The 26,488-nt window shown below is 48.2% G+C and overlaps 2 protein-coding genes across 7 annotated transcripts in view; one reads left to right on the plus strand and one right to left on the minus strand.

Annotated features, from left to right (window-relative positions):
- XRCC2 (X-ray repair cross complementing 2) overlaps window positions 1-24,736 on the minus strand; it is a 46,247-nt gene extending 21,511 nt beyond the window's left edge. Inside the window, exons 1-2 of one of the 2 annotated variants that reach the window (XM_081038113.1) lie at window positions 24,643-24,736; window positions 21,745-21,822 (exon numbers count right to left, since the gene is read on the minus strand). In XM_081038113.1, the coding sequence (XP_080894239.1) occupies window positions 21,745-21,747 (3 nt within the window). In that variant the 5' untranslated portion in view covers window positions 21,748-21,822; window positions 24,643-24,736. Of the gene's footprint in view, window positions 1-2,005; window positions 2,087-21,744; window positions 21,823-24,642 lie in introns of those variants that run through there. The other variant, XM_081038112.1, reaches the window with a different exon arrangement.
- A 78-nt stretch (window positions 24,737-24,814) lies between these two features.
- ACTR3B (actin related protein 3B) overlaps window positions 24,815-26,488 on the plus strand; it is a 52,334-nt gene continuing 50,660 nt past the window's right edge. For 2 of the 5 annotated variants that reach the window (XM_081038108.1, XM_081038107.1), the window contains exon 1: window positions 24,815-25,019. Coding sequence is in view for 2 of the 5 variants with exons in the window: in XM_081038109.1 (XP_080894235.1) it covers window positions 24,976-25,019 (44 nt within the window). In the remaining 3 variants the exon portion in view is untranslated. Of the gene's footprint in view, window positions 25,020-26,061; window positions 26,260-26,488 lie in introns of those variants that run through there. The other 3 variants (XM_081038109.1, XM_081038110.1, XM_081038111.1) reach the window with 2 other exon arrangements.

Below are 26,488 nucleotides of genomic sequence, written 5' to 3' on the forward strand. Positions count from 1 at the left end.
ACATGGAGCCTCGTGCTTAAGGGAAGGGGCTTGCTTAGTTGGCTCTGTCAAAACCACAAAAAAGAATAAAGCAGTACCAACAGCCCCGCTCCTTCTTCTCCTCTCCACCCCATGGTACTCAAGTAATATGAGAGAGGCGATGTGCTTCGGGATCTCCAGCCGGACATGGCCGCAAAGTGCAGGACGCTAAACGCTGTGTGTAATGACGTGAGTGACGCTAGGCTTGTTCTGGCTGCACAAATCATCTGAGTGTAACGTGGGCGTCAAACGACCACTTAAGTAAGTGAGGCTGTACCTGGGCCGGCAAACTGTGGCCAGCAGGCCAAATGCAAACGCTTACACAAGAAAGGTTTCACTGGAGCACAGCGGCCTTCGTTTGCATCTCCGGGCGGCCTTTCCCCTGGAAGTGCAGGGCTGGGTCGCAGTGACCGAGCCCACGCGGCGCGCGAAGCCCAAACGCTCACCACATCGGCCGCCGTTTTCGGGTCTCGCCTGCTCTCCCTGCCCCGCATGAAAGCGCCGTGGGGACATGCACCTCGGCCTGCTTCTGAGTTCACTTCCCGACACGGCGTGTCGCGCACTGGCTTTGTGCCAACCACCCCAACCGTCTGCAGGTCCCTCAAGAAGCCGTGCTCTTCTCGCTGAACGCGGACCCAGCTACTGGCCGCTGCTCTGACGGCCACCGCCTCCCTGCCGAGGCCACGGCGACTGGCCTGAGACCTTCCGGCCGGCACGTCGCGGCCCCGGGCAGCCGCCAGGACAGGGTGCCCGCGCCTCCACGGGGGGGCCCGACACCCCCCCGCTGCGTGGCTCCTTAACGGCGCGGTGGTCGCCCTGTTTCTCACTCCTAGTCCTGAACCGAGGGGACACGTGCTTGACACGTGCTGGTTCGACTCCCTAACACAGCCGTGCGGGGCAGCCAACGGCGTGCGTGGCCCTGCAGACATGCGGCTGGGCTGCAAACGCGCGCCGGGCTCGCGGCTCGCCGCCCGCAGCAGAGGCGCGCAGACCTGGCCCGGCTCCCCGCCCCGCGCTCCCGCCCCGCGCTCCCGCCCCACGCACCCGCCCCGCGCACCCGCCCCGCGCTCCCGCCCCACGCACCCGCCCCGCGCCCACCCGCCGCGCGCACCCCCGCGCACCCCGCCCCGCGCACCCCCACGCGCACCCGCCCCGCGCTCCCGCCGCGCGCACCCCCGCCCCGCGCACCCCGCCCCGCGCTCCCGCCGCGCGCACCCCGCCCCGCGCACCCCACCGCGCGCACCCGCCCCGCGCACCCCCGCGCACCCCGCCCCGCGCTCCCGCCGCGCGCACCCCGCCCCGCGCACCCCACCGCGCGCACCCGCCCCGCGCACCCCCGCGCACCCCGCCCCGCGCTCCCGCCCCGCGCACCCCCGCGCACCCCGCCCCGCGCACCCGCCGCGCGCACCCCGCCCCGCGCACCCGCCGCGCGCACCCTGCCCCGCGTACGCGCCGCGCGCTCCCCGCCGCGCGCACCCTGCCCCGCGCTCCCGCCGCGCGCACCCCGCCCCGCGCACCCGCCGCGCGCACCCTGCCCCGCGCACCCACCGCGCGCACCCGCCGCGCGCTCCCCGCCGCGCGCACCCTGCCCCGCGTACCCGCCGCGCGCACCCGCCGCGCGCTCCCCGCCGCGCGCACCCCGCCCCGCGCACCCGCCGCGCGCACCGTCTGCACCCGGGCCGGCTGCCGGGCGTGGACCGTAGTCCCGGCGAGGACAGCCCGCAGGGGACACCCGTCCGCGCACGCGGTTAACCCCGCACCCACGCCAGGGCCTCCTCCGCCCGCCCGCGGAGCGTGCGCGCCAGGCCACCCGTCTCGGGGGCTCCCGCGGCCCCGGCGCTCAGGGGGACGTGAGGGCGGCGGGCGTCCTGCAGGCCCCGGGCCGGGCCCCGGGCCCCCCGCCAGGCCGCGTCGCCTCCGGCCTCCCTCCCCCGCCCGCCCGCGGCCCCGTCGCCGTCTCCCCCGCTCCCACCCCGGCGGCTCTCACCTCCGTCCCCGACTCGGCGTGGAGCTCACTACTCATCATCCCGAGGGCTCCGCGCACCGGGCACTCAACTTTCCCGCCAGCAGCGGCACTAAGCACCCGCGGCGACGTCCCCGCCACTCAGGCCGCCCGCCAGCCAGTCAGCAGCGCTCCTCCGCCGCGTCGGAGGCGAGCATGCGCCTTCGGGCCCGCAGGCGGCGCCGGGCATGCGCAGTAGGGCGTGGGCCGCGCAGGTGACGTCAGACGCCGTCTCCTAGGAGACCGAGAGCCGGCTAGGGATGGTATTTTTCTTTTCATGTACTTCATTTCGTTTTCATTAGGTACAACGAACAGCACGTGTAATACTTATTTTTTTTACTATTAAAATATTTATTGAAAAAGCAGGCTCTTTTTCAAATATGTGGTGATGCAAGGAGAACTGACTCTGGGTGGTGAGCACACAGTGGGATTTATAGATGATGTAATACAGAATTGTACACCTGAAATCTATGTGATTTCACTAACAATTGTCACCCCAATACATTTAAAAAAAATTTTAAAAAGAAAGAAAAAGCAGGCTTTTTTGGTCCATTCGTGGGTTAAAAGCCTCTGGCTGGCTGTGCATGTGATTCACGGTTAATTCTGAAAAAAAGAAAAAGCGAAACTGCACTAAATTTAAGAGAATTTTTTAAATGTACCAAGCCTGCACATTTATCAACTTCTTTTTGGAGGTAGAAGATTTCTATTACAATTGGTTATCAAGTTCATTCATTGAGATAACTAGATAGAATTAAATCAATACATGATAAAAGATAGATGGATATTGAGTATTTACTACATGCCAGGCCTTGTGCCAAGTTCTGGGAAGACAACAAAAAATAAGAGACATGCCTGAATGGAGTTTACAACCTAGTAAGTGATTTACTGGAATGTGTTTTAAAAAAAAACTCACTTTCTCACAGGTGTATCGATTGTTTAATGGAGCAAAACTGTGAGGTTGGCACTGTCCCATATGTTGAGTTCTTAATTCTGGTGATATTTTTAATCCTGTAATTTGCATTTAATTCTATTTTATAGTTTTCAATTCTCTGCTCAGTTCTAGAATCTCCATTCGCTTAGAACACATTCAGCATAGTTATTTTTACACATTTGAGTATGAACTCCATTGCTTTGCTCCCTTATGGGTCTATTTCTATTGTCTATTGTTTCTCTAGGTTTCAACTGACTTGGCTCCTCATAAGCCTATTTATTTTTTTATTGTGTACAAGACATTGTATATTAATTATCGCAGAAGTCATTTGAGTCTCGTATAATGCTATCTTTTGCTGGAGATTGATTTGCATTTGCTTTCAGCAGATGGTTACACACACTAGCAATTCCCTACAAGGCTGCTCCAGTACAGGCCTTAAGGTGATTGGAAGCTGGGATTCCAGTCATCCTTCTTCCTAGGGTCTAGCCCTTGAGTTTCCCAACCCAGAGTATGGGTTTTGTTTCGTTTTGTTTTGTTTTCAGAGCTCCCCCTCATTGTAGGTCCCCCTCGCATGGTTGTCAAAATATCTGCTCAGCTTCTCAATCTTTCAGTGGCTTTTTTAGGAATTGGCAGAGGCCATGGGAGAACAGTAGACCTAAAATTGGATGTACCTCCTTGGGTTTAATTCTCATTTAGATCTCAGCCCTATAATTCTTTACTGTGTTGTTAGATCCTTCAGTGCCTTCAGACAAATTATTCTTATGTTTTGTGAAGTTTTGCTAAATGTTCTCAGTGAAAGGGCTGTTCCCCATTATCTAGTCTGCCGTTTTCAGAAGACATCTAATTCAATCCTTATTAAAATTTTATTCTTACCAGATAAGCTAGTAGAAAAAAAATAAACACATTTTTCTTTTTTTTTTTCAGTGTCATTTTCTGTTTCTTTACTCATTGGTGAAAATGCTATTAAAGCACTTTCTAAAAATAACTGAGAAGCAAGGGAGATGGCCAAACAAGATAAAGGACAAGATCTGGTTAATTCACGAGCTGTATAGTTGACCTGAACAATGGAGACAAAAGAAACATTTCCCAAATGAGGTTGAACAGATACTCTCCTTTTAAAAAGGCAATCACATTTTCAATATTTATGCATTATTTGTTCCCTGAAGCACATGTCTCTTTATGCAAAGCATTAGTAAACAGGTAGTTCATTGAGTAGGACAGAGCTTGCTTTTTACTTCCTCAACGACCTGGGCTTATACAGACCATATGTTGCACCAAGTGTACAGGCAGCACATGGCTGAAGGTGCAAGCAAGGCAGGTGACCTCATAAAAAAGATTATTGCCAAGTCAGGGGTCAATGCTAAATACATCAGTCAAAGCCTGGGCCGCAGCCGTAAGTCAAAGTGGACACAAGCTAAGGAGGTAAGGTGGCATTGGTCGCAGTAAGGTCAGCAGGCCGCAGTGCCCGGTGGGGAGAGGGTTGTTAGGTCAACAGAGTTGGATAGGGCAGTGGCCCCTGAAGGATCCAGTGAGACACTGGAATTCAGGCATCTGTTTTAACTTCCTTCTGGTCCACAGCCAGCCTCGTTCTGAAGGAGACCTTCCTGGAGGGATGCAAGGGAGGAGAATTTCACGCTGGTTTCTATGGGCAGAGAGGGAAACGGAATTCTATCCCTCTCCTGACAGAAGCAATTACAGCCTCCAGAAACAAAGCCCAGGGTATTTCCCCAGAGTTGATCCTATTTCTCTCCCAGGTTGACAACTACCCCAGGACAGGGATAATGGTTGGTGATAATATCTGCCACTGGGCTGATTTGAAACTAAAAGAGGGATTAAATACACAAGCAGAAAGGCCTAAGGAGAAAAACAAGACAGGGTTGCAGACTTTTCTCTGCCTCTGATAACCACTGCTGGTTCTGTGTTGTGCTTCGAAGAAGCTAATGCCCCTTCTCTCCGGGAACCTGGAAAGAAACAGGGTGGATCAAAGCCTCCCCATTTTCCCTGGCTCTCCTGTCTCATCTATCTTCACCTAACTTATTCATAGCATCTTTAAACCATCTTAGTGATACTGCCAGGAGCCAGTCCTGACCCAAAGCAGGAATTCCTTTTAAAGCATTCTCAGCAACTGGTTGACAAAACTGCTCAAGCACCATCAATGTCAGAAAAATTGTTAGGGCATTCCTTTCACTTTCATTTTATTGTACATTAAAACACAAGCAGAACAAAAGAGTATACTGAGCAGGGTAATTCTCCTACTTCTGTTGTCCCTAATTCTGTTGTCCCTCTTCCTCTGGGTACCATTGTTAAGTCGTTACACATTTTTATAAGAGGGTTTTGTACATGTATTCATATGTAAGAGGGTTTTGTACATGTATTCATATGTATGTTGCATTCTTCCTTCAACCAGCACCACACACACACATTACTTAAAACACAATTCTATGTTAAATATCACTGTGAGCACTCTAATCGACAGAAAATTGTACCCTAAAATTGAACTAGAATTTCTGTGGATTTCAAATGACTGTCCTTGCTTTTGCTTCTAGAACTTCACAGAATGAGTCGGACTCTTCTATGCAATGATGGTTCTGCAAGAATTTCAAGACAGCTCTCTTCTCTACCTTATCTTCTCCCACCCTGCACCTCCCTCATTGCCTATCCCTTTACCACACAATTCTTTTCTGGCCAACATGTCTGGAGTTCCTTTATTCTTCCTGTGACATTGTAGAATTAAAATAATTATGCTTATTTCTTGCCAAAGAAAAACATTCAGAGTAATAAGCTTGCTTTGAGTTAAATAAAACAAATTAATCACTTTTGGTGGAAGGTTTGTTTGTTCTTGCTATCAGAGCACTATTATGCCATTATATAGATGCATTATGCTATTATAGCATTGGGTTACAGAATGGTCCCTTCTGAAGACTTCATATCTGAATTTCACTTGCGTGAATTAGCCAATCAGATACTCATGTAATTTTTTTTTTTTTACAGCTGGAAAAGTAAACTTTGTGTACATGAATTCTTTGTACATGTACAAAGATGGGAAACAATGTACAGCTGTTTCTACGCCCATCCTAGGAACTCAGTGAATGTTGAGAACACAAAGACTGGGGGCTTTTTCGGGAATTGGGGCTTCAGGCGCCAGAGGGGGTGGGATTGCTCACAAGTCCGGCTCTGAGCCCTAGTGAATGGCCTTGGAAGCAGACCAGTACTGGTAGCTTCTTTCAGTGTCACTCCTACTTTGTTTTGCCAAAAAGGAAAGCTGTTGAACCTCAGGCCGTAGGAATGAAGTGGAGCTTCCCTCCGGTCAAAGCCAGTGCCTGGGGCTTCACAGGCCGGCAAGTTTCCTGGGGAAAGAAAATCTGAGCAGCCTTCAGTGTCAGGACAGTTCTTCACTAGAATCTCTCAGCCTGTCTTGAAACCAGAATTTGAGGCCCGGTTTTAGGTCGAATGGATTATGTAATCGAGTTAACAAGGGCACCCTGCAGTCCAGACTAGCCCTGCACTTTTCTTCTGCAGCGTCCCTCAGAAAGCTAACCGCAATTGCTGTGAAGTAGACAATTCCGAGTGGTTCTCCACCTCGTCACCATAAGGGTTCAAAGTCCTTCAGTAAGCGGGACTGAGAAGGAAAACCGGTCCTTACAGACTGGACAACACTGCCTCCTAGTGTGTGAGGGGGACACTGCCTGACGTGTGTGGACACCAAGCCACGGTGGGTGGGAGACCAAGGTTTTTGCAGTAGGTCTGAGTGAGTATTTACTGACCAGCGTAAACCTCACGGGTGTAAGAGTTTAATCACAAAGTCATCCCAAACAAGGAACTGGTCACTCTTCGTGGCTATGATTCCAACCGAGTCTACAAACTCGTCTTCAAGAGCCCGGCAGGGAGGCCTGAGATCACAGGAGCTGTGGCCAAGACTTTCCCCTCAGGAAGGCATCCACTTTCCTCAACTTTTGAAATGTCATGGGAGCCCCAAAACGCTTTTGAGGGCCACATCAGACTCTAAGTTTGCACCGAAAGGATGCTAAATGGCAGAAAAGAGATTTTTCTTTCTCTTGGAGTTTCTTTTGTTCCCTGAGAGCTTGCCAGAGCCAGTGAGCTGTGCGACAGAGCTTGCACACCCAGGCTGCTTGTGTTTCCCAGTGTGTGTACCATAGCACCATGCTGACACTGGGCTCGTGACCAGGGACAGCTCCACAGGGCAGGACCTGTACAAACAGGGCCCTGCAATTAGGATGGTCCCATACTTGGTTCAGCACTATTGACACTATCTTGAAAGCTTTCATACTCTTTGAACCGGGGCCCCCACATTTTCATTTTGCACTGGGACCTGAAAATTCTGTAAGCTGGCCCTGCATTTAGTATAATTTGCTACATTTGCCTCTTTTCTCCCTACTTCCTGTACACGTTCCATGTTCTTGGTGCCATCCTATGCCCTAAGTCTTGCCCAGAAAAAGAGAAGAGTCTGGACCCACCTGTTGTCACCCAACTCCAGCATCTGAGACTAGGGGTGTGTGTCTGTTTTTCAACTGCACCTGCAGTAGTCACCCCACAACCCGGACGGTGAGGCCCACGCATTATCGTGGTTTATCATCTCTCTTTGGATGCTGTCCAGCTACCATGTTTATTCTTTTTTTTATGTTAACTTGTAATGGGTTTATTCTTGTTATTTTCCTTTTTTCCCCCATGTTTATTCTTGCTCCCCAGCTGTGTCTTTAAAATGGTCAGTAACCCATGTGGGCAAACCCAGGTATCAGGTACAAAGGCACCTGGGGCTAACTGCTGTTTGCCTTAGGGAATTATTCTGACACTTGTGTGCATGTGTGGTAGAAAGAAAAGCAGGTTTATCCAAAATGCCAGCATTCTGAGGACGGTGAACTCCTGTCCAAAATGCATCCCTGACACGTTTTCATCACAAATTTCCTTGCACTCATTCTATCTCCTTTCCCTGCCCATGTGTGGCAGGTTTCTGCTCGTCTATGTAAGTGCCCACGTGCCTACCTACCTACCTGTCTTATCATCTTGTCTTCTTCCTATCTACAAGCCTACAAAATCGCACACGGAACACCAACTACGTGCAAAATCATCCTCTACCCTCAACTCTTCTGGCTGGACTAACAATCAAATTAACACAACACAGATTAACAAGAGAAAAGCAAGTTCAAGTTTTATGACATGCATCCCTCCTGTATGCTGGGGACAGAGACCCAGGAGCATTAAGCAACTCGCCCAAATGGCGGGAACCATCACCTTAAATACCACCTCAGCTAAAGACAGAAGGTGACCATTAGTGGAGGGTCAGTCCCTGGGGGTGACCAGGAGAAGCACCGAAACCGAGGATAAGTTGGTGATGCAGACTTAAGTCCCCACCTGCACCGTAGCCAGTGAGGCTACCTTACAGGTGGAGCTGGCCCTTACAAATGTAAAGGTCTTTTCTTACAGAGGTTTTCAGAGCTTCTCCCAGCTCTGCTGGTTCTTAAATCAGCCAGCCTAAAATAATCAATATCCCAAAGAGGTATATTTTGGGGTGGCACACTGTTCTCTCCTTATACTCCATGTATATCATCTTTAAAAATCTCTCTCACTTATTCCTAATCTTCTAGCCTAATCTTCTCACTTATTCCTAATCTCTTCTAGAGATTTTTAAAGATACCATAGTTTTCTAGATTTCTCGAATTCTCATTACTGCTAGCTTTCTCTCTCCTGTCTCTATTTCAGTCCATCTTGCTAATGGCTGTGAGAGTCTCCTTTCTAAAAGAGCAGTCCCTGAGCCCACGGGTCAGATAAAAAAAAATGTCCATCCATTGGGCTTCCCCTCCCCCACAGCCCTTTTTACTTCTTTTATGGCACCTTTCTTGAATTATAATAATTTGTGTGCTGGTCTCATGTGATGGCACAGTAAGAAAATGAGACAAGTTTCCAAAAGCCATTCTATAAAATCAGCTTTGATTTTTTTTTTATATATAGCCAACATCAACTGGCTGATTAGACATCTGCCATTGTAAGAGAATTTGATGGGCATTACCAACATTTTTGCAGACCGATAACGAACACCCCTAATGACCCAGAAAACACTTCAGGGTCTGCAACAAGAAAAGCTCAACCTTTGAAAGCAGAAACCTTTTTTAATGACCATAGAATCACCTTTGGAAACATTGTCTTCGGGCTAGTATAAGAAGTAGACAGATTCTCAGTCTTATGGCCTTAATGACACAATTACGCCACCCTCCTTATTTAGTCTGGTTCATTAAGCCCCTGGTTTCCATGAACTAAATGCAGTCCTTTTGTGGCTAGTTGAGGTAATAAATAGTGAATGGCACCTTCCTGCAGCCACCCATTTGATTAGCTTAAAATGACCTCATACTGGGTTTCCATCCTAGCGTGACTCAAACTGATGTCATCAGATCCTGCTAAATGACTGCTGATTCCCCATGGCTTTCAGCACTGTCCCCAAAGCTGCAACAGAGAAGATTCTTAAAAGCCTTTTATTCAAATTTTTTTTGTGTGTGGATGTTGTACAATGGGCTTTAGCCTTGAGTTAATTGCCTCTGTTGACATAGTAAGTCTTTAATTTTCAGTGTCTTGCATGCAAACAGCTTGTTGAGACCGAGCTACCCCTGCATTTCCAGTTTTTGGTAAAAACCACCTTCTAGTAAAATTAAATGTAGTTTTTTTAAAAAAAATCTAAATCCAAGAACCAATTTCCTATTAGAGAATATTAGTGTTTCAGCTCATGAGTTATTAGTAATAATACCTGACATTTGGATCACTCCTCCTATTTCATCAAAGCACTTTTACATTTATTATCTTATTTGACCTTCCCATAATCCTTTCAGGTAGATAGAGAAGGCATTGTTAGCTCTCCTGTTAATGGCAAGGATGAGTGAGTTGGTCAGGATCAATTATCTAAGTGGCAGAAGGAGAAATCCAGGCATGTCTACTTAAGGAGGAGGTTGATACCACATCTTTCTAATTATAAGTAATGCCTTGATATTTTTTTTTAGGTGGACTAGTGACCCTAGGAAATAGGACATAAGAAGAGATGGAATGAGGGAAAAGGGAAGGAGACAAAGGACACCTAATCTCAACTCTACGAACCTGGAGAAATATATTAGTTTTACAAAATGAATGGGTGTTTAGCACAAAAAGTTCTTAACTTTCATGGCTGAAAAGTCTTTTTGTAAGAAAGCTTTTATTGAGCCAAAAATGCTAGCCAAAAGACCAGTCTTGGGTCACAGAGTCTAAACCACCGACAGCATGACTAGGGAGAAAAGACAGCATGGCCATCGTCCCAGAGTTTTGCAAACACTTTTTTATACATCAAGTAGGGGGTAGGGGGAAGAAAGAGGTACTCTGAAAGAATTTCCATGAGCTATAGGCAAAGGGGTGGGAGAAGGTGAAAGTGGGGCCAGCTCTGGGATAGCAGAATCCGCATAAAGAAATGTCTGCTCCTGTAGGGTGGCTGTGGGCAGCAGTCTGGAGAGCCCATGTGTAAACATCAGACGGAGGCTCCTGGACTTAGATGAGGCCTGGCTAAAATAATCTGTGAAAAAAGCCACCTGGAAATTAATCTGAAGTTCCAACAGGCAAAACAGGAATGGGAGAAGTCTTGTGAGCTGGCACACAGCCATTAACAGACTGTCTCTTTCTCTCACTCTGGCCGCTGCAATTTAATTTAGAACATCTCAGAACTCTTTTTTTTTTTTTTTTTTTTTTATCATGGGCATCAATACTTTCAAATTTACAGCCTCCTCTTTTTACAGAAAACTTCCGGATTTTAAAATATCACCCTAGAGAACAGCTAGAATTTAAATGTTGGGGATATTTTAAAAGTTAAGAACTGTGAAATCAAAGAGACAAAAAGCATGCACACAAGAAAAGAATATCTCTGTTCCACAGCCAGAGTCAAGCTGACCTTAAGGAATAAAAGATTTCCCTGCCGTCTGAGGTCCTACCCATGGACTGGCCAATCTGAGTGATGTCCAGGCTTTCACATGGACCCCTACGTGCTCCCATCCCTTTCTTCTCTACTAGTGTTAACCTGCTCTCAGGTGGCAAGAACTCCCACCCTCACCCCAGCGGCTGGCTCATTTCTACTCTGACTTAATCCTGCCCGTCCTGGCCCAGTAGCCAGCTGAATAGATTGATCAGGTGTTGACTCCACGCAGACTCTTTCTAAGGTGGATCTGGACATCCAGAAAGGTTGAGAGTTTGGTACCGGTGTTGACAACGAAGTGCTAAAAAATAACGTGTCCTGAATAGATGTTTTCATACGGTTTTCTAAAGCAGCCCGGGTGGCTGGTGAGTAACAATCATTCCACTGTCTATTGAGCACTTATTTTGTGGTCTCCACTATAACAGGCACCAGCTTACATTTGTTAAGTGCATCGCTGGTTCCTAAAGCACGTTCGTAATCGTTTTCCCATGTAATCTCATAACCTCTGAGATAGGTCAATAGCATAGGTATTATAAACAGAAAGGGAGACAGAAAGGTAATTAAGTAAGTTCAAAAAGAGAGGGTCCAGGTGGTGCAGTAAATGTGTGAAGATGCACGCAGGGGTACAGAGGAGGGTGTGGTCCGTTCTGCTCATCTGGGGCAGGAGCAAGAGGTAGAAGATGATCCGTGACCTGAGTTTTGAAACAAGTAGGCACATAGTAGGTGAGCTTTGAGATAAGGCAGGGAATGTGGGGTGGGCCAGGAGAAGAGGTGACATTGGCACGGAAAAGCTTCCAAGAGGGGCAAGCAGAGCTACGAAACCAAAGTGTGTAGTGAATTGCAATGAGGTTCTAGGCTGAAGACGTGAGGCCAGAGACTCTGCAGGTCATGGAGGGCCCAGTATCCAATCTTGCAGGTAACTTCTGAAGTGAGGGACACCTCGTTAACATGATCAGATTCGCGTTTCCCCTGGCGTGGGATTTGGGACGTTATTTAGGAAGAACGACTGCACAAGCCAAGGTAAGAGAATGAGGATATGAAATAAGGCATTATGGGTGGTGGGGATACATACGAGGGAGACCATAGAAGGAGATTGAACAAGAATTGAGTATAGGGGCTGGGGAAGAGTAGGGAGATGTTGAGAAAAATTATCCCAAACTTAGAACAAGGCCAAAATTGTATAAGAGCAAACACCCACCCACGGATTATCAAGGTAATGTACTTTGCTCAACTCACTATTCACTAGGGACTCAAGTTCCCAGACTTAGAGCTCTAAGTTACATGCTAACTTGTATATTTTTGTCTAGTAGAGATGCAAATAATTTCTCTCCAGGGGAGGGGGGGAGAAACAACAACCAAGGTTATGTTCTATTGCCCTCTAGGATATTAGCCAGTTTTAAATCCAATCCATCAATCTTATCCTAATTGGTCTTTGAACCAGTCTCAACATCTTACCATTTCCCGCATTAATTAGCGAGTTGAAAAAAATATTTGACAAGTGTTCATTTTATATTTACACAAGAATCATGATTTCATCATTTTGAAAATGATACTTTTTTAATAGAGTACATGCAGGACTTTGGGTGTCTGGCTTTCGTGACGATGTGGAGACTGATGGCTTGTCTCCACAGAGAGAAGATCTAGTTTGCTGGCAAAGACAATAACTGCAACTCTTTGCCTGTGCTTGAACTTGAGGTGCCCTTGGGACATCCGAAGAAAATATCTACTGAACTTCCTAGGTAATGGAGAGAGGAAAGAACTTGGGGAGTAAAGTTACTGCAGCAAAGGTCTTAGAGTGCTCTCTGCAAGTATATTACACACACACACACACACACACACACACACAGAAGCAGGACAACACTACTGATATTTGCAAATTTTTTTCCATCGGAAAAAAGGAGTGCTCCTCAAGTTCCATGTACTGAGATGGAGAGCCTTCCAAGTAATTTTTTAATCAAATTAAGCCGCAGAATAATTGCTTTCAATCCACAGATACTCAGAGAGTCGCACTTGACAAATTAATATAACACTCTTGCTGCAAGTCTCTAGTAATCAGACCAAACATAAGGAGACCAGCCTTTGCTTGTCATCAGAAATAATCTTCGGATATTATTTGTGTTCACAAGGTGGGGAGACTGTTTAAAAATTTATCCAAACCTTGGAAATAGGGTCAAAAGGTAGGTGGCAGGTCCTTTCAAAGCCACAAAGGGGTGGAAGCCCACCACCCGGGTTTATCCAGGAGAATGTACTCTGACTTTCTCTTACACTCGAGTATAAAGTGCTGTGATATACGCTTGGTACTTTGCAGGAATATGCACTTTGAATTTTTCTTCAATTATAAGGGATCATTTTCCCACTCATTAAACTCTAAACACTTTATTTAAAGTAGGTTTTTTTTTTCCCTCAAAAAAGCTGTTATAAACTGATGCAGCTCTTTGTGATGAAGGAAATATTTTACTATTTTAGTGGAACATTACTTACATCTTTGTAAGTATTCATATTAACTGATCAAATCTTCTAAGTTTCCATTTATGTCTAAGACATTGACCGACAGCCCAGTGCTATCGATGGCTGACAGCAATCAATCAATCAATTATAAAGCACACCTATGAGAACAAGGCTTGTCAGTCCTTTTTAATTTTCTTCTCCAAAGGAGTGACTGTTTTGATTGCTAGAGATAGTGAAGCAAAAGACATGCAATATTTTGATTTTCACAGAGCATTTAAGTTCCATATTTTGAATAACACAGTCAGCAGTAGCTAAAATTTTTTTTCCTTTCAATTAAATGCCTCCGAGCGCACATCTCTGTTCAGGATGTCACAGCATTATAAAATAAGGCAGGGTGGGGGGTAAATCGTCCCCTGGTAGTTACACACCTTGATCTGGGGGCTGATTTGGGCTTTTCATGTCTCTTGCCCTTGAGAACCAGTGGGGTGAGAGTTTACAATCATTAGGACTTCCACTCGAAGGTGAGCTGGAAAAATACAATAAAAGTAACTGAAAATTAACCAAGCTCATGTTACTGCTTTTTAATATTTCTCAGAACAGATGGTTATAATAAATGATCCAATACATGTTTCTCCCCATTCCATGGCGATAATAGACAGTGAGCTGTAAGGCTGCACACGTGTGGACATATCCTGGCAGAAGGGAACATTTGAGCAAAGACCTACACGTTCTGTGCACTACTGACAGGGAGTAATGAAACCAGAAGCTTTGGGAAGATTTCTTTTAGGAGAAGAGGGTCATATCCCTCTGGAATGTATTTTTTTAAAATAATTGTTTTATTTTTAAATTACAGTTGATATACAATAGTATATTACTTTCAGGTGTATAACAGTGATTAGACGTTTGTATAACTTACGAAGTGATTACCCCAATATATCTAGTACCCATCTGATACCACATATAGCTATTACAATATTACTGACTATATTCCTTATGCTATACCATTCATCCCCATCACTATTTTCTAACTACCAATTTGCTCTTCTTAATCCCTTCACCTTTTTCACCCTGCCCCTAGACCCTCTCCCACCTTTTATCCCAACAAATCTAGTATCCCTCTGACACCATACATATTTATTACAATATTATTGATTATATTCTTTATGCTATACCCAACATCCCCATAACTACTTTTATATATATATATATATGTACAAAATTATAGTTGGAAACCCGTGGCCATCTTGTGGTTACCGACTATTTTCTAATCCCCTCACCTTCCCCCTCACCTGCCTCCTTTCTAATCCCCCCCCCCGACCCTCTGGAATATTTTTGTCCACATTTCCTCCAGGTTGAATTTCTGGTAGCAGGTCTGCGTTAACTCTACACCCAAAACTTGCAGAGTGTAAGGTGTGAAGGACACTAGTTATATTAGGAGTCCAAGGGGAAGAGTGGGTGCTGATGGACACACACATGGCCTGTATTTAGAAAATGAGAACGGTGGAACTAGAGATTACAGTCCAGTCCACTGTACTTCAATTCTAAAAATGTTCAGAAGGTCACTTGCAAAAATCTCAAAACATTGGTTTTTGTGAAGGACACATTTCATCAGACCAATCATAATTTTCTTCAATAGTGATTTAATTAATGGAAGAGCTTAGAACAGGCAGGAGACATTTCAATCACAGTGAATTTTAACCTTTAATGCAGAATCACGCAAGTGCTAGTAGGTTGTGAAATACCTGGAACCTATTAATGCTGGGTTGAACGTATTCCACAAGAAATCATTACCTAAGTGTTAGCCTGAGTGAGGACACAGCACGCTTCTGTAGACCCTTGCAGCAACTTGTCAAGTCCAAACGAGCTCTGAAAACACAAGGGTTTTTTTGTTGAGGATGCGGCAATCTTTTTTGGCTGTAAAACTTGACCTGAACGGATGGGAGGCTATTTTTAGTCTTTATCCTACTTCGTGTGAAAACTCAGAGGTTTCAGTGCAGAAATACTAAGGTGATGGATGGCGGGGTGTTGCTCCAGCGCCCGCTGATGGCATGAGAGGCACCGATTCCTTTCTAAAGTCCAAACGATTCTGAGTTCTGAAACGCGGCTAGAACTAAGGGCATGGGTGAAGGATTGCAGGTACATATTAAATATTTTCTCTTTGCTTTTTAAACAAAAATAAAGGATTAAGACGGGCACGCATAACATTTACGAATGATACTAAATTTCCAGAGGCAGCACTGGCTACCTTTAGTTCACAGAACTAGAGGAGTTTTTGAGAAGGACCACCGGGTCTGACCAAGACCGTTCCTTTACAAGTGAGGTAGCTGAGATGAGGGGGGCCATGTGCTTTGCATAAAGTCCCATATTTGGAAACTCGTAGACACCCTTCCAAACGTTGTTCTCAGTGAGCTGTTATTCCAAGTCCCTGCCTATAAACACCCCTGTCCAGCTGCAGAATTGAACATCTGCAGCCTTTAGTTTGGTCCTGCCAATCCCTGAGTTAAGGAGGAAGCAAACAAACAGGTTAGGATGGCCTTCGTCCCCAGTGGGGGGTGGAGGAAGGCATCCCCTGAGTTCCCTCAGGCCTGGGACCTGGTTACTGCCGTGAGGACTTTGGGTTTGGCGGCCTGCTCAGTGGCACCTTCTCAGGGTGACCCTTACCACCGTCCTGCTGGGTTTCAGCCTGAGGCTGGGTACACGGACCTCTACAACCTGCAAAGGCCTGTCATCTCCGTCTTCCTGGAGCACTGCTTACCAAACTGGGGTAGATCTGTATAAGACGGATATAAGACGTATATAAGACGTATCCATATATCCATTGCAGGGAACATAGAAAGAATTTGGACTGCTGTTGTTTTTATGTCAACAGGAACAAGCCAAAGCTTCGCTGACATCTAATAGCCTGGTTGGTGGACATGGGTCAGTGCCTCGCTGGCACTGTGTCACTGATGGAAAGTGAAGAACAGGGGGTGCCCCCAGGGGCTGGCGGTGGCCCCTCACTGTTCCCCTGCTTTCAGCACATGGTGAAGTCCGACGTTTAGGTGCACGTTGAGTGGCTTTGCACGTCGTATCCTCGGAGATTGTGTCTTCACCAAAGTGTCGCAATGAGACGGGGAATGACCCTGAGCCTTGTATCCATTTCCCCAGTAGCTGGCTCAGGAAAGCAACCCCTCACTTTCGATGCTCCGTGAATGTCCTCCACCTTCCCAGAGTTGGCTACAGTTTTAAAGAAATGGAATCTAGAGCGTCCGGCAGTGACACTGAACAATGCTGGACTCCGTGGCCCTGGGATGTTCAATGCCCTTCGTACAAGGTTGTTTGCGAACGAATTGCTCCTCGGAGGGTAACTGCGCCCGCATCGGCTTCCTTATGGGTCCCCTTCACCACTGAAGGTGCTGCAAGGCACAGCAGCCACACCAGGGAGTTCCTCCTGGGATCATCTCTCTTAAGCTGGTCCCGTTTGCTTCACCAGCTCGTTCCTTCTTCCATTCCTTAACCCAGCTTTTGAAGAGCCCCTGGATTTTTTCAGGGATACTTGGGAGGTAGAGGGCCTGTAGGAAAAACTGGGGCCGCTGATGGGTGGGTGCTTGTTCAGTGACTAAGCCAGGGATTGTCTATATTTGTGGGACAGAACCACATGCCAACCAGGGACAGATGTCACCCAGGGACCGTGGGTGATGGATGACTGATGACTAAGGTACTCGTATTGTCCAAGCTGAAAACTGGGACACGTACTCCGACAAGTACAAATAAATTTATGGGGACAATGGGACCGAGTAATTGAAGCTGGGATGTGTGCCAAAGATATGGCAGCTGAAAGAGCTGGGCAGAGAGCTGGAAAGAGGGGGCTCGCACTGCGGTGGGAAGAATTCTGACATTTCCATATCCCTGTGTCATAGACGGAGACAAAGATGAAAAACCCGGCAACTCACCATGCCCCTTCCAAACACAACGGAGGAGAGACATTCTCTCTACAATCCAGCGGCAGTGAGCAGTGTGCCCCTGCTCAGCTCCAGACCGCCATTCCCAACCGCCTCTTGCCCCGGATGTCCGCCTCAGCAGGGACCTGTGGATCCTTCTTTGATTTCAGTTTATGGCTTCACCATACACGGAGCCATCCGACACCAAAATAGCAATTACCTGTCTTCCTCTTCCTCACTTAAAAAAATAATCCAACTTGTCCCAGAAAGCTTTTATTTCTATGTTTCTACCACTGAAATATCTTCTCTATTCTTACTGTCATCATGACCCTCTACTTGAGCTACCTCAGTGGCGCCCTAATTAATTTCCTCATATCCGGTGTCACCCTCCCAACTCCCTCCAGACACACACGTGCGCACGCGCACACACACACACACACATTCTTCCCTCCTGAAAAATAACTGGGTATTTATTGTCTAGAATGAAGCACAGGTGTTATAAAATAGCACTGAAGATTTTTCCCAACTTGACTTCAAACTCTTCTTTCTAACTTCACCTCAACCAGTGCACCCCGGGTCAGCTCCCACTGGACTAGGAGTCATTTCCTGAAAGAAGCCTCGGTGCCTTTGCAAACGCTCTTCTTCTTTTCCCACTTTTCATTATTGTATTCCTAAACGTTTCTCCCTCTCTGGAGCTTGTGCCTGTTCGCCTAATCAGAATTAATTGTTCTCTCTCGGTGTTCCCTGCAATGTCCTCAATCGACCCAACACGTTTCCAGACCGACATGTGTACACTTCCTCCTCTGCCCGCCTTCCCAGGTATGCATCTTTAGACCCCAGTCACATGGCCCACTGCCAGCACCTAAAAGGTACTTCATAATAAATGCACAAAGTCAGAGCTGAGGTCCGAGCCCAGGCAGTCTGCCTTCCAAGCCCATACCTTTCACCAATATAGACTACTTAGCTCGGAAGTACAGCATTGTTAGCACTGTGACGATAGAGTCCTCGGTCACAACGGAGACCTGGTAAGAGGACACGAATGATTAAACATAGCTCATCGCCACTCACGGAAAAACATCTCAGATCTTAAAGTAATAGTGAGGATAGGACTATTCCAACCCTTTTTTTTTTTTTTAAGATTTCATTGGGGAAGGGGAACATGATTTTATTGGGGAACAGTGTGTACTTCTAGGCCTTTTTTCCAAGTCAAGTTGTTGTACTTTCAATATTAGTTGTGGAGGATGAAGCTCAGCTCTAGGTCATGTTGCCGGTTTTCTAGTTGCAGGGGGCGCAGCCCACCATCCCTTGAGGGACTCGAGGAATTGAACCGGCAACCTTGTGGTTGAGAGCCCACTGGCCCATGTGGGAATTGAACCAGCAGCCTTCGGAGTTAGGAGCACGGAGCTCTAACCGCCTGAGCCACCGGGCCGGCCCGATTCCAACCCTTTTTTAATCCCTTAGTTGTAATCCTAACAGCCAGCACAGAGCCGTGCGATTGTGGCCACACAAATCTAAGGTGAAGAGAATTACTACTGAGGCTGCTGAGAATTGGGGTTGTGGTGATACGGAACACGTTCTATGCCACTGTGCCTGGTGTGTCTACAAACAGCACTCCGAAAACCCTTCCTCACAGATAAGGAAACCAGAGCTCAGAGACGGGAAATAACTCACGCAGAAACACATTGAAGTCTCTAAAACGGGACGTGAACAAAGTTCTGAAAGACTGCAAAATTTGGGCTCTTTCCATATTCAAACAGTAAAGTTAATCTCATACATTTTTTATTGGTATAAATTAATGCAATTAAAAATGTCTGGATTAAGACAACAATATGATTTTTCCCTTAACCGATTGCTGTTTGGCACCATTTCGAATGATCAGGAACACTGGCTATACTTTCTGTTTGCTTAGAAACACCCTGTACCTTCAGAAGTAAGCAAGCACAAGAAACAGTAAGACACGACATGGAAATGTAATTTTGTGCTCAGCTTTCAGACACTTATTGTTGCAATCAGAGTTTCATCTGGATGAAAAGACTCAGCAGGCATGGGTTCTCCCTCCCCACCTTCCTATGCCTCTCTTCCTTTCTTCCCTCCCCCGCTCACTACAACCTGAGTTCCCGTGCACAACTTCTGTCCCAAAGGACCAAGTCAGTATCTGGTGAAGAGATTCTGAAGTGGCATGGTCTTGGTTCATTCCTTGTATTATAATTACATATGAGTTGCTGCTGTGCTGCTTCTAAAAGAATGTTCTAGAATGAACATCATTAAGGAAAAGAGAGGCCCCTGGGAAGCCAACTCCTCCAAAACCTGTTGCTTGTGAGATTACACAATGGCAAGAAACATTTGGACTTAGCTCTTGGCAGTACGCTCTGTCCAGATTGCTTGGCATCAAGCTACTCTACTCAGCAGTTTCATGCCTGTTGGCAAAAGTTACATTTTTATTGGCTACTACTCAGTCTCCACAACTTATAGTGAGTGCCTGATGGGAGTTCAGGGGCATTTGTTACTGGAAATAGAAAACATTCAAGGTGAAGAACTCAAATTTTTCAAAGTGCCTGTGAAGTGATCAAAGGGCCAAGTTAATCTGAAGGACCAATCGCTGAGATTGCTTCTGGCTCTAACATACATTATACCTGTGCTTACCAGATGCTGGTTGTAGTAACGCGATAGCATTTTCCTGTTTTCTCCCGAGGTCCTAACGAAGGCGCCCAGGACAAAATTACGTTTTTCATATACCCTAACTTGAAAAGTCTGACCCTCGGTCTTCTTTTTCGATGAAGGGAGGTATTTATAACATCTACCTCATGGGATTGTCATGAAGAGTCAATGTGATGATGTACTGAATGCTTTGTAAGCTACGGCATTATTGTAACTCAGTTCTCCGTGAGAACTGGGTAGGAAGTGGTTACAAATAAAAACCCAGCACTGTATGGTAAGACAGAAGACCTTAATGAGACGCACAGCTCCAGATCTCAGCACTGGATTCTGACTTGTAGACATATACTTAGTGATTGATTTCTCAGTAGAGGCATAAAGAAGCCCTCAGCCTATTTTGTTGAAGGAAAACATGAAGTGGATTTGAATCAAAAGTGGAAGGGTGAGTGAGCTTTGAACAGAGTCTTGAAGGAGGAGATGGGGTCAGCGAAGAAGAATGCTCTAGACTGAGGGGCCTGCACAAAGACCTACCAACACAGCGGGTTGGGCATGTGCTCTGCTGTGCCCAGATGTGGCAAGGGGCATCGTGTGAGATGAGACATGAAAGGTGACTCGGGGGCAGACCACAGAGGACCTCGAATGTCATAATCAGAGGTTGGATCAAACTCCGTAATAAAAGCGAGTCCCTGAAGGTTTGGGGAAAGTCCCTGAAGGTATGGGGAAAGGAGACTGACATGATGTACAAACATTCTCTGTTTTGGCACGACGCCTCTCAGAGCAGCACTGTTTGCCCCAGAGAAGTCTCAGACAGACCAAAGCGTGGAGCCAGGGTGGCTGATGGACAGCTATGCAGCAGTTCAGTTAAGAGCGGCAAGAAGACAAAAAGCAGGGCTGCAGACAAGGGGAGTGGTGGGATGGGGTGAACAGGACTTGGCAGTGAGTGGTACAGGACTCAAGGCCAGAGAGGAGGGGCGTCCAGGCGCCATAGCGGAGGCAGAAACAGAGCACCGTTGATCTGAAGATGGTCAGGTCGACTTACCCGCCTTGTGGTTTCGGGTCTGTTACCACCTCTGACACAGTCACCACGGTCTGGCCAATCGGCTGCAGCTGGGACCATTTTCTACCACTCCTGCCAAGACCCCTGGGAGGTCCATTGAGTGCAGTGACAGGCCCTTCCTCTGAAAGGAGAATGCCAGCTACTTTCAAAGGCATGCGGCACTCATTTTGGGGGACTCCTTTCTCTATTTGCATCCTATGGCAACAGAGAACACCCAGATAGCGCCTGCCTCCAGCTCTGCGATTCAAGATTCACAGAGTGGCTGGGTGGGCCATTTCTGAAGACAGCCTTTCGTTTCTTGTGTTCTTTTTCCTTTTTGGCCCAGCGCAACTAGTTAAGTGCAGGAAATTAGGATCACATTGTCCCAGTGCTCACTGACTAAACCCCAATTGTCCAATCCATGGACAATCTCTAAGCCCTGATTATTTTATAAAGTAGTCCTCATAGGCATAAAAATGCATCAAAAGGTGTTTACTAAAAGTTCGGCTGAGAGCGGTGCTGGGTTGTGCAGCACTAAGGATAGTAGCTAAGAAAAAGTCACCTCAATGGCCGGAAGAGATGCTGGGTTCCCTACAGGAAGTGTTCCGGTTTCCATGTTTCTGCCTGTTGGGAGGGGGGAGTACAGGCTATTGTTGGGTAGAAGCACAGTAAAGAGATGCCTTGCTAAAGAAAGCCAACTAAAACGTGCCTCTTGTTACAAAGTAGAGAGAATTTTGCGCAATATGTTGGAGGGAGCCAACCTCCCTTAGCAATGTAATTAATGGCGACTGTACTTACCATGCTTCTTTCTGGCTGTTTTGCTCTAAGGCACTTGTCAGTGATGCCATCAGTCTCTGATCTATAGGAGTTTACAACCTAAGAATAACACAGAAGAATACATTGTACTATACAGAAGAAAAGCACAAAAAGACAAAAACGGTAAGAACACTAACACAGGAATTATACATAACATCCACTTTTATTTGCTTAAAATATTTAAGATACCAGATAAAAAAAAGCAAGTAAAAGCAAGTGTTATGTGTAATTGAGAGGTTTAAAAATTGCCTAAAGACTTTCATTTATTCAATAGCTATTCCGTGAGTGGCTACAGAGATGCCAGGCAGTGCCCGATGAACTGAAGATAAAAAATGTATACAACAGTTGTACTCTTAGACAGTTCTCATCTTAGTAGACAGTTCCATGCTTCTCCTGGGGTACTGGGGTGATGGAAGTGTGACCATTATGATGCCACCCAATAAAAATAAGTACAAACGTGGAAGGATGCCACTGGCTCTCTCGGAGCAGAGGAGAGTGACAGTGTTTTGTGAAACTGAGGGACAGCTTCACAGAGGTGGCAAAACTCCAGCAGGGGGAAGAGGATGGTTTGTTTAAACGACAGTTCCAAGCAGAGGCTAGAGGAGTGAAAGGGCATAGAATGAGTGAGAGAAAATGGTTTAAGTAGGAAAATTACGAGTGAGGCAGAAACTATTGGCTATCATTCCCCTTCCTGCTGACCAAACCCGACTCCAGTCAGTTACTGGCAGCCATATGCTTCAGAGCACACAAGACCCCCGTCTAGCCCAAGGGGGTCACCCTTCCTAGCCTAAGCTGATCACAGTACATCGGTGCCCTTTACCAATGGCTGCTGGTGTTATGAGGTGAACTGTCCCTGAGAAAGACATGTTGAAGTCCTAAAGCCTGGTATAATGAATGGGATCTGATCTGGCCTTTCTAGGCCTTTGCAGCTGTAGCAAGTTAAGATGAGGTCATTAAGGTAGCCCTCAATCCAGTAGGACTAGAATCCTTATAAGAAGAGGAGAACGCCATATGAATGCAGACACACGAGCTGGGAGAACAGTGACAACAGAGGCAGAGATGGGAGTGAAGCACCTACCCGCCAAGGAACGCCACGGGTTATGGGCAACCTGCAGAAGCTGGAGAGAGGTGGTGTCCCCTGGGGCCTGCAGAGAGGGCAGGGCCCTGCGCACACCTTGATTTTGGCCTTCTACCCACCAGACCTCTGAGACAGTAAGTGTCATTGTTTAAAGCCGCCCAGTTTGTAGGTAATTGTTACAATTGTTACATTTGCTTTGTCACAGCAGCCCCTAATGGAGCCAGGTGAATGGAGCCAGGTGAATAAGCCAGGGCCTTCTGGGAAAGTTTCCTTCCTCTCTCTCTTAGAAAGGAATCTGATGGGGCTTTCTCCCCCACTTTTGCCCACTGCAGTTGGTGTAGGGAGCAGCTGCTGCAGCCAAGCCATCTCACATCGCCAAGGGGGTAAGTCTGAGGACAACGGCCAATGTGCAGAACCTCATAGAACAAAACGCACAGGCTCATACTGAGGACACCTGTGGTTGAGTTACCCTGGAATTTCTGGATTTCCGATCCTATGACATAATATTTGCTCATTCCTTGGGCCACCTGAAGTTTTCTGTTACCTGCCTTTGAAAACATCTTAACTGATACCTCTAAGGTTAGGGGTGTCCAGAGGAAGGAATGGAAGTCAGGAAATCTTTTATTTCCTACCAGCTTCTGACCATGGCCAGCATTTCCAATACGTCGTAGGCCGTGGGGACACTCCCCCAAAGGGACTTTCTTTGTAATGAGCCCGTCCTAAGTCCCTATAAAGGCTTCTTACCTGGTTTAGTGGACTGGGCCACGTAGGAGTCTCGAGGTCCTCCTGGCCTTTGTACATGTTTCCCACCCAGAGACACTCAACTGCCCCACACTGTCCACCAGGTAGCTCCTCTCTACCCACTCGCTGGGGTTCAGCTCAGACACCATGGCTTTGGGAAGGCTCCACTGACTCCCATGTCAGGGTTCGGGGCTCTGTGCATGGCTTTCTGGGTACCCTGGGCTTGGCCACCCTGGCCTCACCACACTAGTGCAACTGCCTGTAGACTGCTGCTTGCTCTCTCTAGATTCCGACACTTTGAGTATCCTGCTCACCACTTCATGCCCCATCTAATACAAGGCCTTTACTTCTTCTAGGGGAAAACAACAACACACAATGCTTTTAATACTACGTAGTTGAGTTACATGAAATGACATCTCCAGAAGGCTCCTACAGGTTAAGGTCAAGCATTTATGGAGAAAAAGAATTTATGAGAGGGCACACAGCAGGAAGCCCGGGGGACTTTTAGTACCGTTATGACGTGGCAGGTGCCTGACTACTCTGGTCCCTGGTCTCAGTAAGCACGTTGGGATGATTCCATCTCTGACACTTGAAAACATTTCCTCCCCGAATATAGTGACCTTGATGTGGCGTTAATTCAGTCCAAGGCCATGCATTCCTTCACGCTGGCCATGCCTGTGTTTTGGATATTTTCTTCTATTACGTCACGCGTGCCGCGTTCTGCCAGGTGTAAGTCTAACAGAATGGCTTTTCTCTGCATGGCGACGTTTATTCATTCATTCAACACACATTTGGGTGCTTACCATGCATGCACCAAGTCCCCTGCAAACCAGTGCAGTCCTGGGGCACCAATGGTAGAGAAACACGAGCTCTAACCTAGGGGAGCCTACAGCCCAGGGAGGGGACAGACGACAAATAAATACATATAAACATTTTGCTTCAAGTGTTGGGAAGGAAAGCGATAGATTCCTGAGATACAGAGTAAGGTGCGAGGGGACAACTTCCCCGAGGTGACATTCGAGCCCAGACTTACAGGATGAGAAGGAACCAGGTAGACTTACAGATGAGGAGGAGCCAGGCCTCGGAAACCGGGTCACGTTCACGGTCAGTCAGTTAAAATCAGTCCCCACTCGCTTCAAGGTTGGGCGTGTGGGCAAGGAAGCCGCGCGGCCAGTACTAAAGATGGCGGGGCGGGGGCGGGGCCTGGCGTGCCCGCGCCGTGATTGGCCGGATGGAGTGGCGTCACGTGGGCGGCCGCCGAGCATCCGGGCTCCCGCGGCGGCGCTGCGGAGGCTCCCGGGAGCCGGCTGCGCGGGGCGAGTGCTGCGAGCGGACGGCGGCGGGGCCTCCGGGGCCGTCCGCGTGGGCCCAGCGGCGCGCGTGCCGTGCGGAGCATGGCGGGCTCCCTGCCTCCCTGCGTGGTGGACTGCGGCACCGGGTAAGAGCCGCTGGCGCGCAGCCCGCTCCCGCCCCGGCGCCGGGCACCTGCCCCGCGCCCGCCCCCGCTCACCTGGAGGCCGAGCTGCGCCCGCGCGGCTCCCGGTCCCCGTCCCGCTCCCCCGGAGCCGGCAGCGCCGCGCGCCCGGGCCCCTCACCTTGGCCGGGGACGGTGGAGGCAGACGTGCCCGGCGCGCTCGCCCCCCGCGCCGCCTGGCGCCCCCTGGCCTGCGCCCCCGGGGAGGCTCCGCGTCCTGTGCCCCCGCCGGGCCCCGCGTGCGGCCGTGTCCGCTGGCGGACGGTTGTCGCCTTCGACGTGGGCAGCTTTTTCCCTCGTGACCAACGACACCTGGTTTGCAGCCCGCTCTGCGCTCCCCCGGGACCGACCGGCTCCCCCCGGGCTGCGCGCTCGCTGTCGTGGGTGTCGACCCGCCCGGTCGCTTAAGGAAGGTTAAAACCGGGGGGGGGGGTGGGCGTGGGTGGGGGGCTCCGTTTTGAAACACAGAAAGGTGAAGCTCGGGAAAGCCTCGTTGTGCTGTCGTTTCATTGTCCCCCGACTTGCGGGTGCGCTTGGCTGCCTTGGGAGTGGGGATGTGCAGGAGAGACCTTGGGCCACCTGCGCTCGCCGCGCTCCACGCTCGGCCCGGCTCGGGCAGGCGCGTCCGGAGCCCGCGAGCCGGTCGCGTGCAAAGGCCCCGTTGCCTGCTGGCTGTCTGGATGCAGTCCTGATGGAAATAGCCTGGAAGTAACAATGTAGCCTCTGAAAGAGCGCGCGCGGCGGGCTGGCGGGCGTGCCGGTCACAAAGTATTCCCCGGCACGTTCCCCTCCGCCTGGATTCTTGCCTATAGAAAAATGCGGTGGGTTTGGTTTCCTTGACAACCTTGGGGGGGGGTGTCTTCTTTCGTTTGCTGCAGTCCCTCCCCCTACCGATCCTGTTTTCCTTTTGCTGCTGAAGCCACCAGGACGTGGTTGCAGGCTGGAAAAAAAAAAAAAAAAAAAAAACGCCCACAGAAATAAACTGCCTCCCGGCCTCTGTACGGATCTGTTTGAAATGGGCGCTGCACGAGAAGTATTGTGGCTCTTTATCTGAGAAGGTCGTGTTGGTACCCGACATACAGGCCCCCAATCAGCGCTGGTGTCAACAGCCCCGATGGTTGACCGCCTTACGCTTCCCCTCCCACAGCTAGTGCTCACCCCACGCCCACTTGAGGTCTGGTTGTGTCAAGACGGAAGGCAACAGGTAAACGTAGTTTTCATTCCCAGAATGAAAAATGTGACATTTTTGCTTTCGTATTTCTGCTCTTGTCAAACTGTTGAACTACAAGGCATGTCTTGGCCATAGGAATACAATAATGCTCACAGACTTTGTCACCTTTAATGTTAGTAAGCCGAGCACCTAACTCATCATTCTTGCTATAAATATCCAAAACGGGGTGCCCAGTTTTGACCTTTCGAGGTGTGTGATAAGA

This window comes from Rhinolophus hipposideros, assembly GCF_964194185.1.
Source record: "Rhinolophus hipposideros genome assembly, chromosome: 25".
NCBI classification, from domain to species: domain Eukaryota; kingdom Metazoa; phylum Chordata; class Mammalia; order Chiroptera; family Rhinolophidae; genus Rhinolophus; species Rhinolophus hipposideros.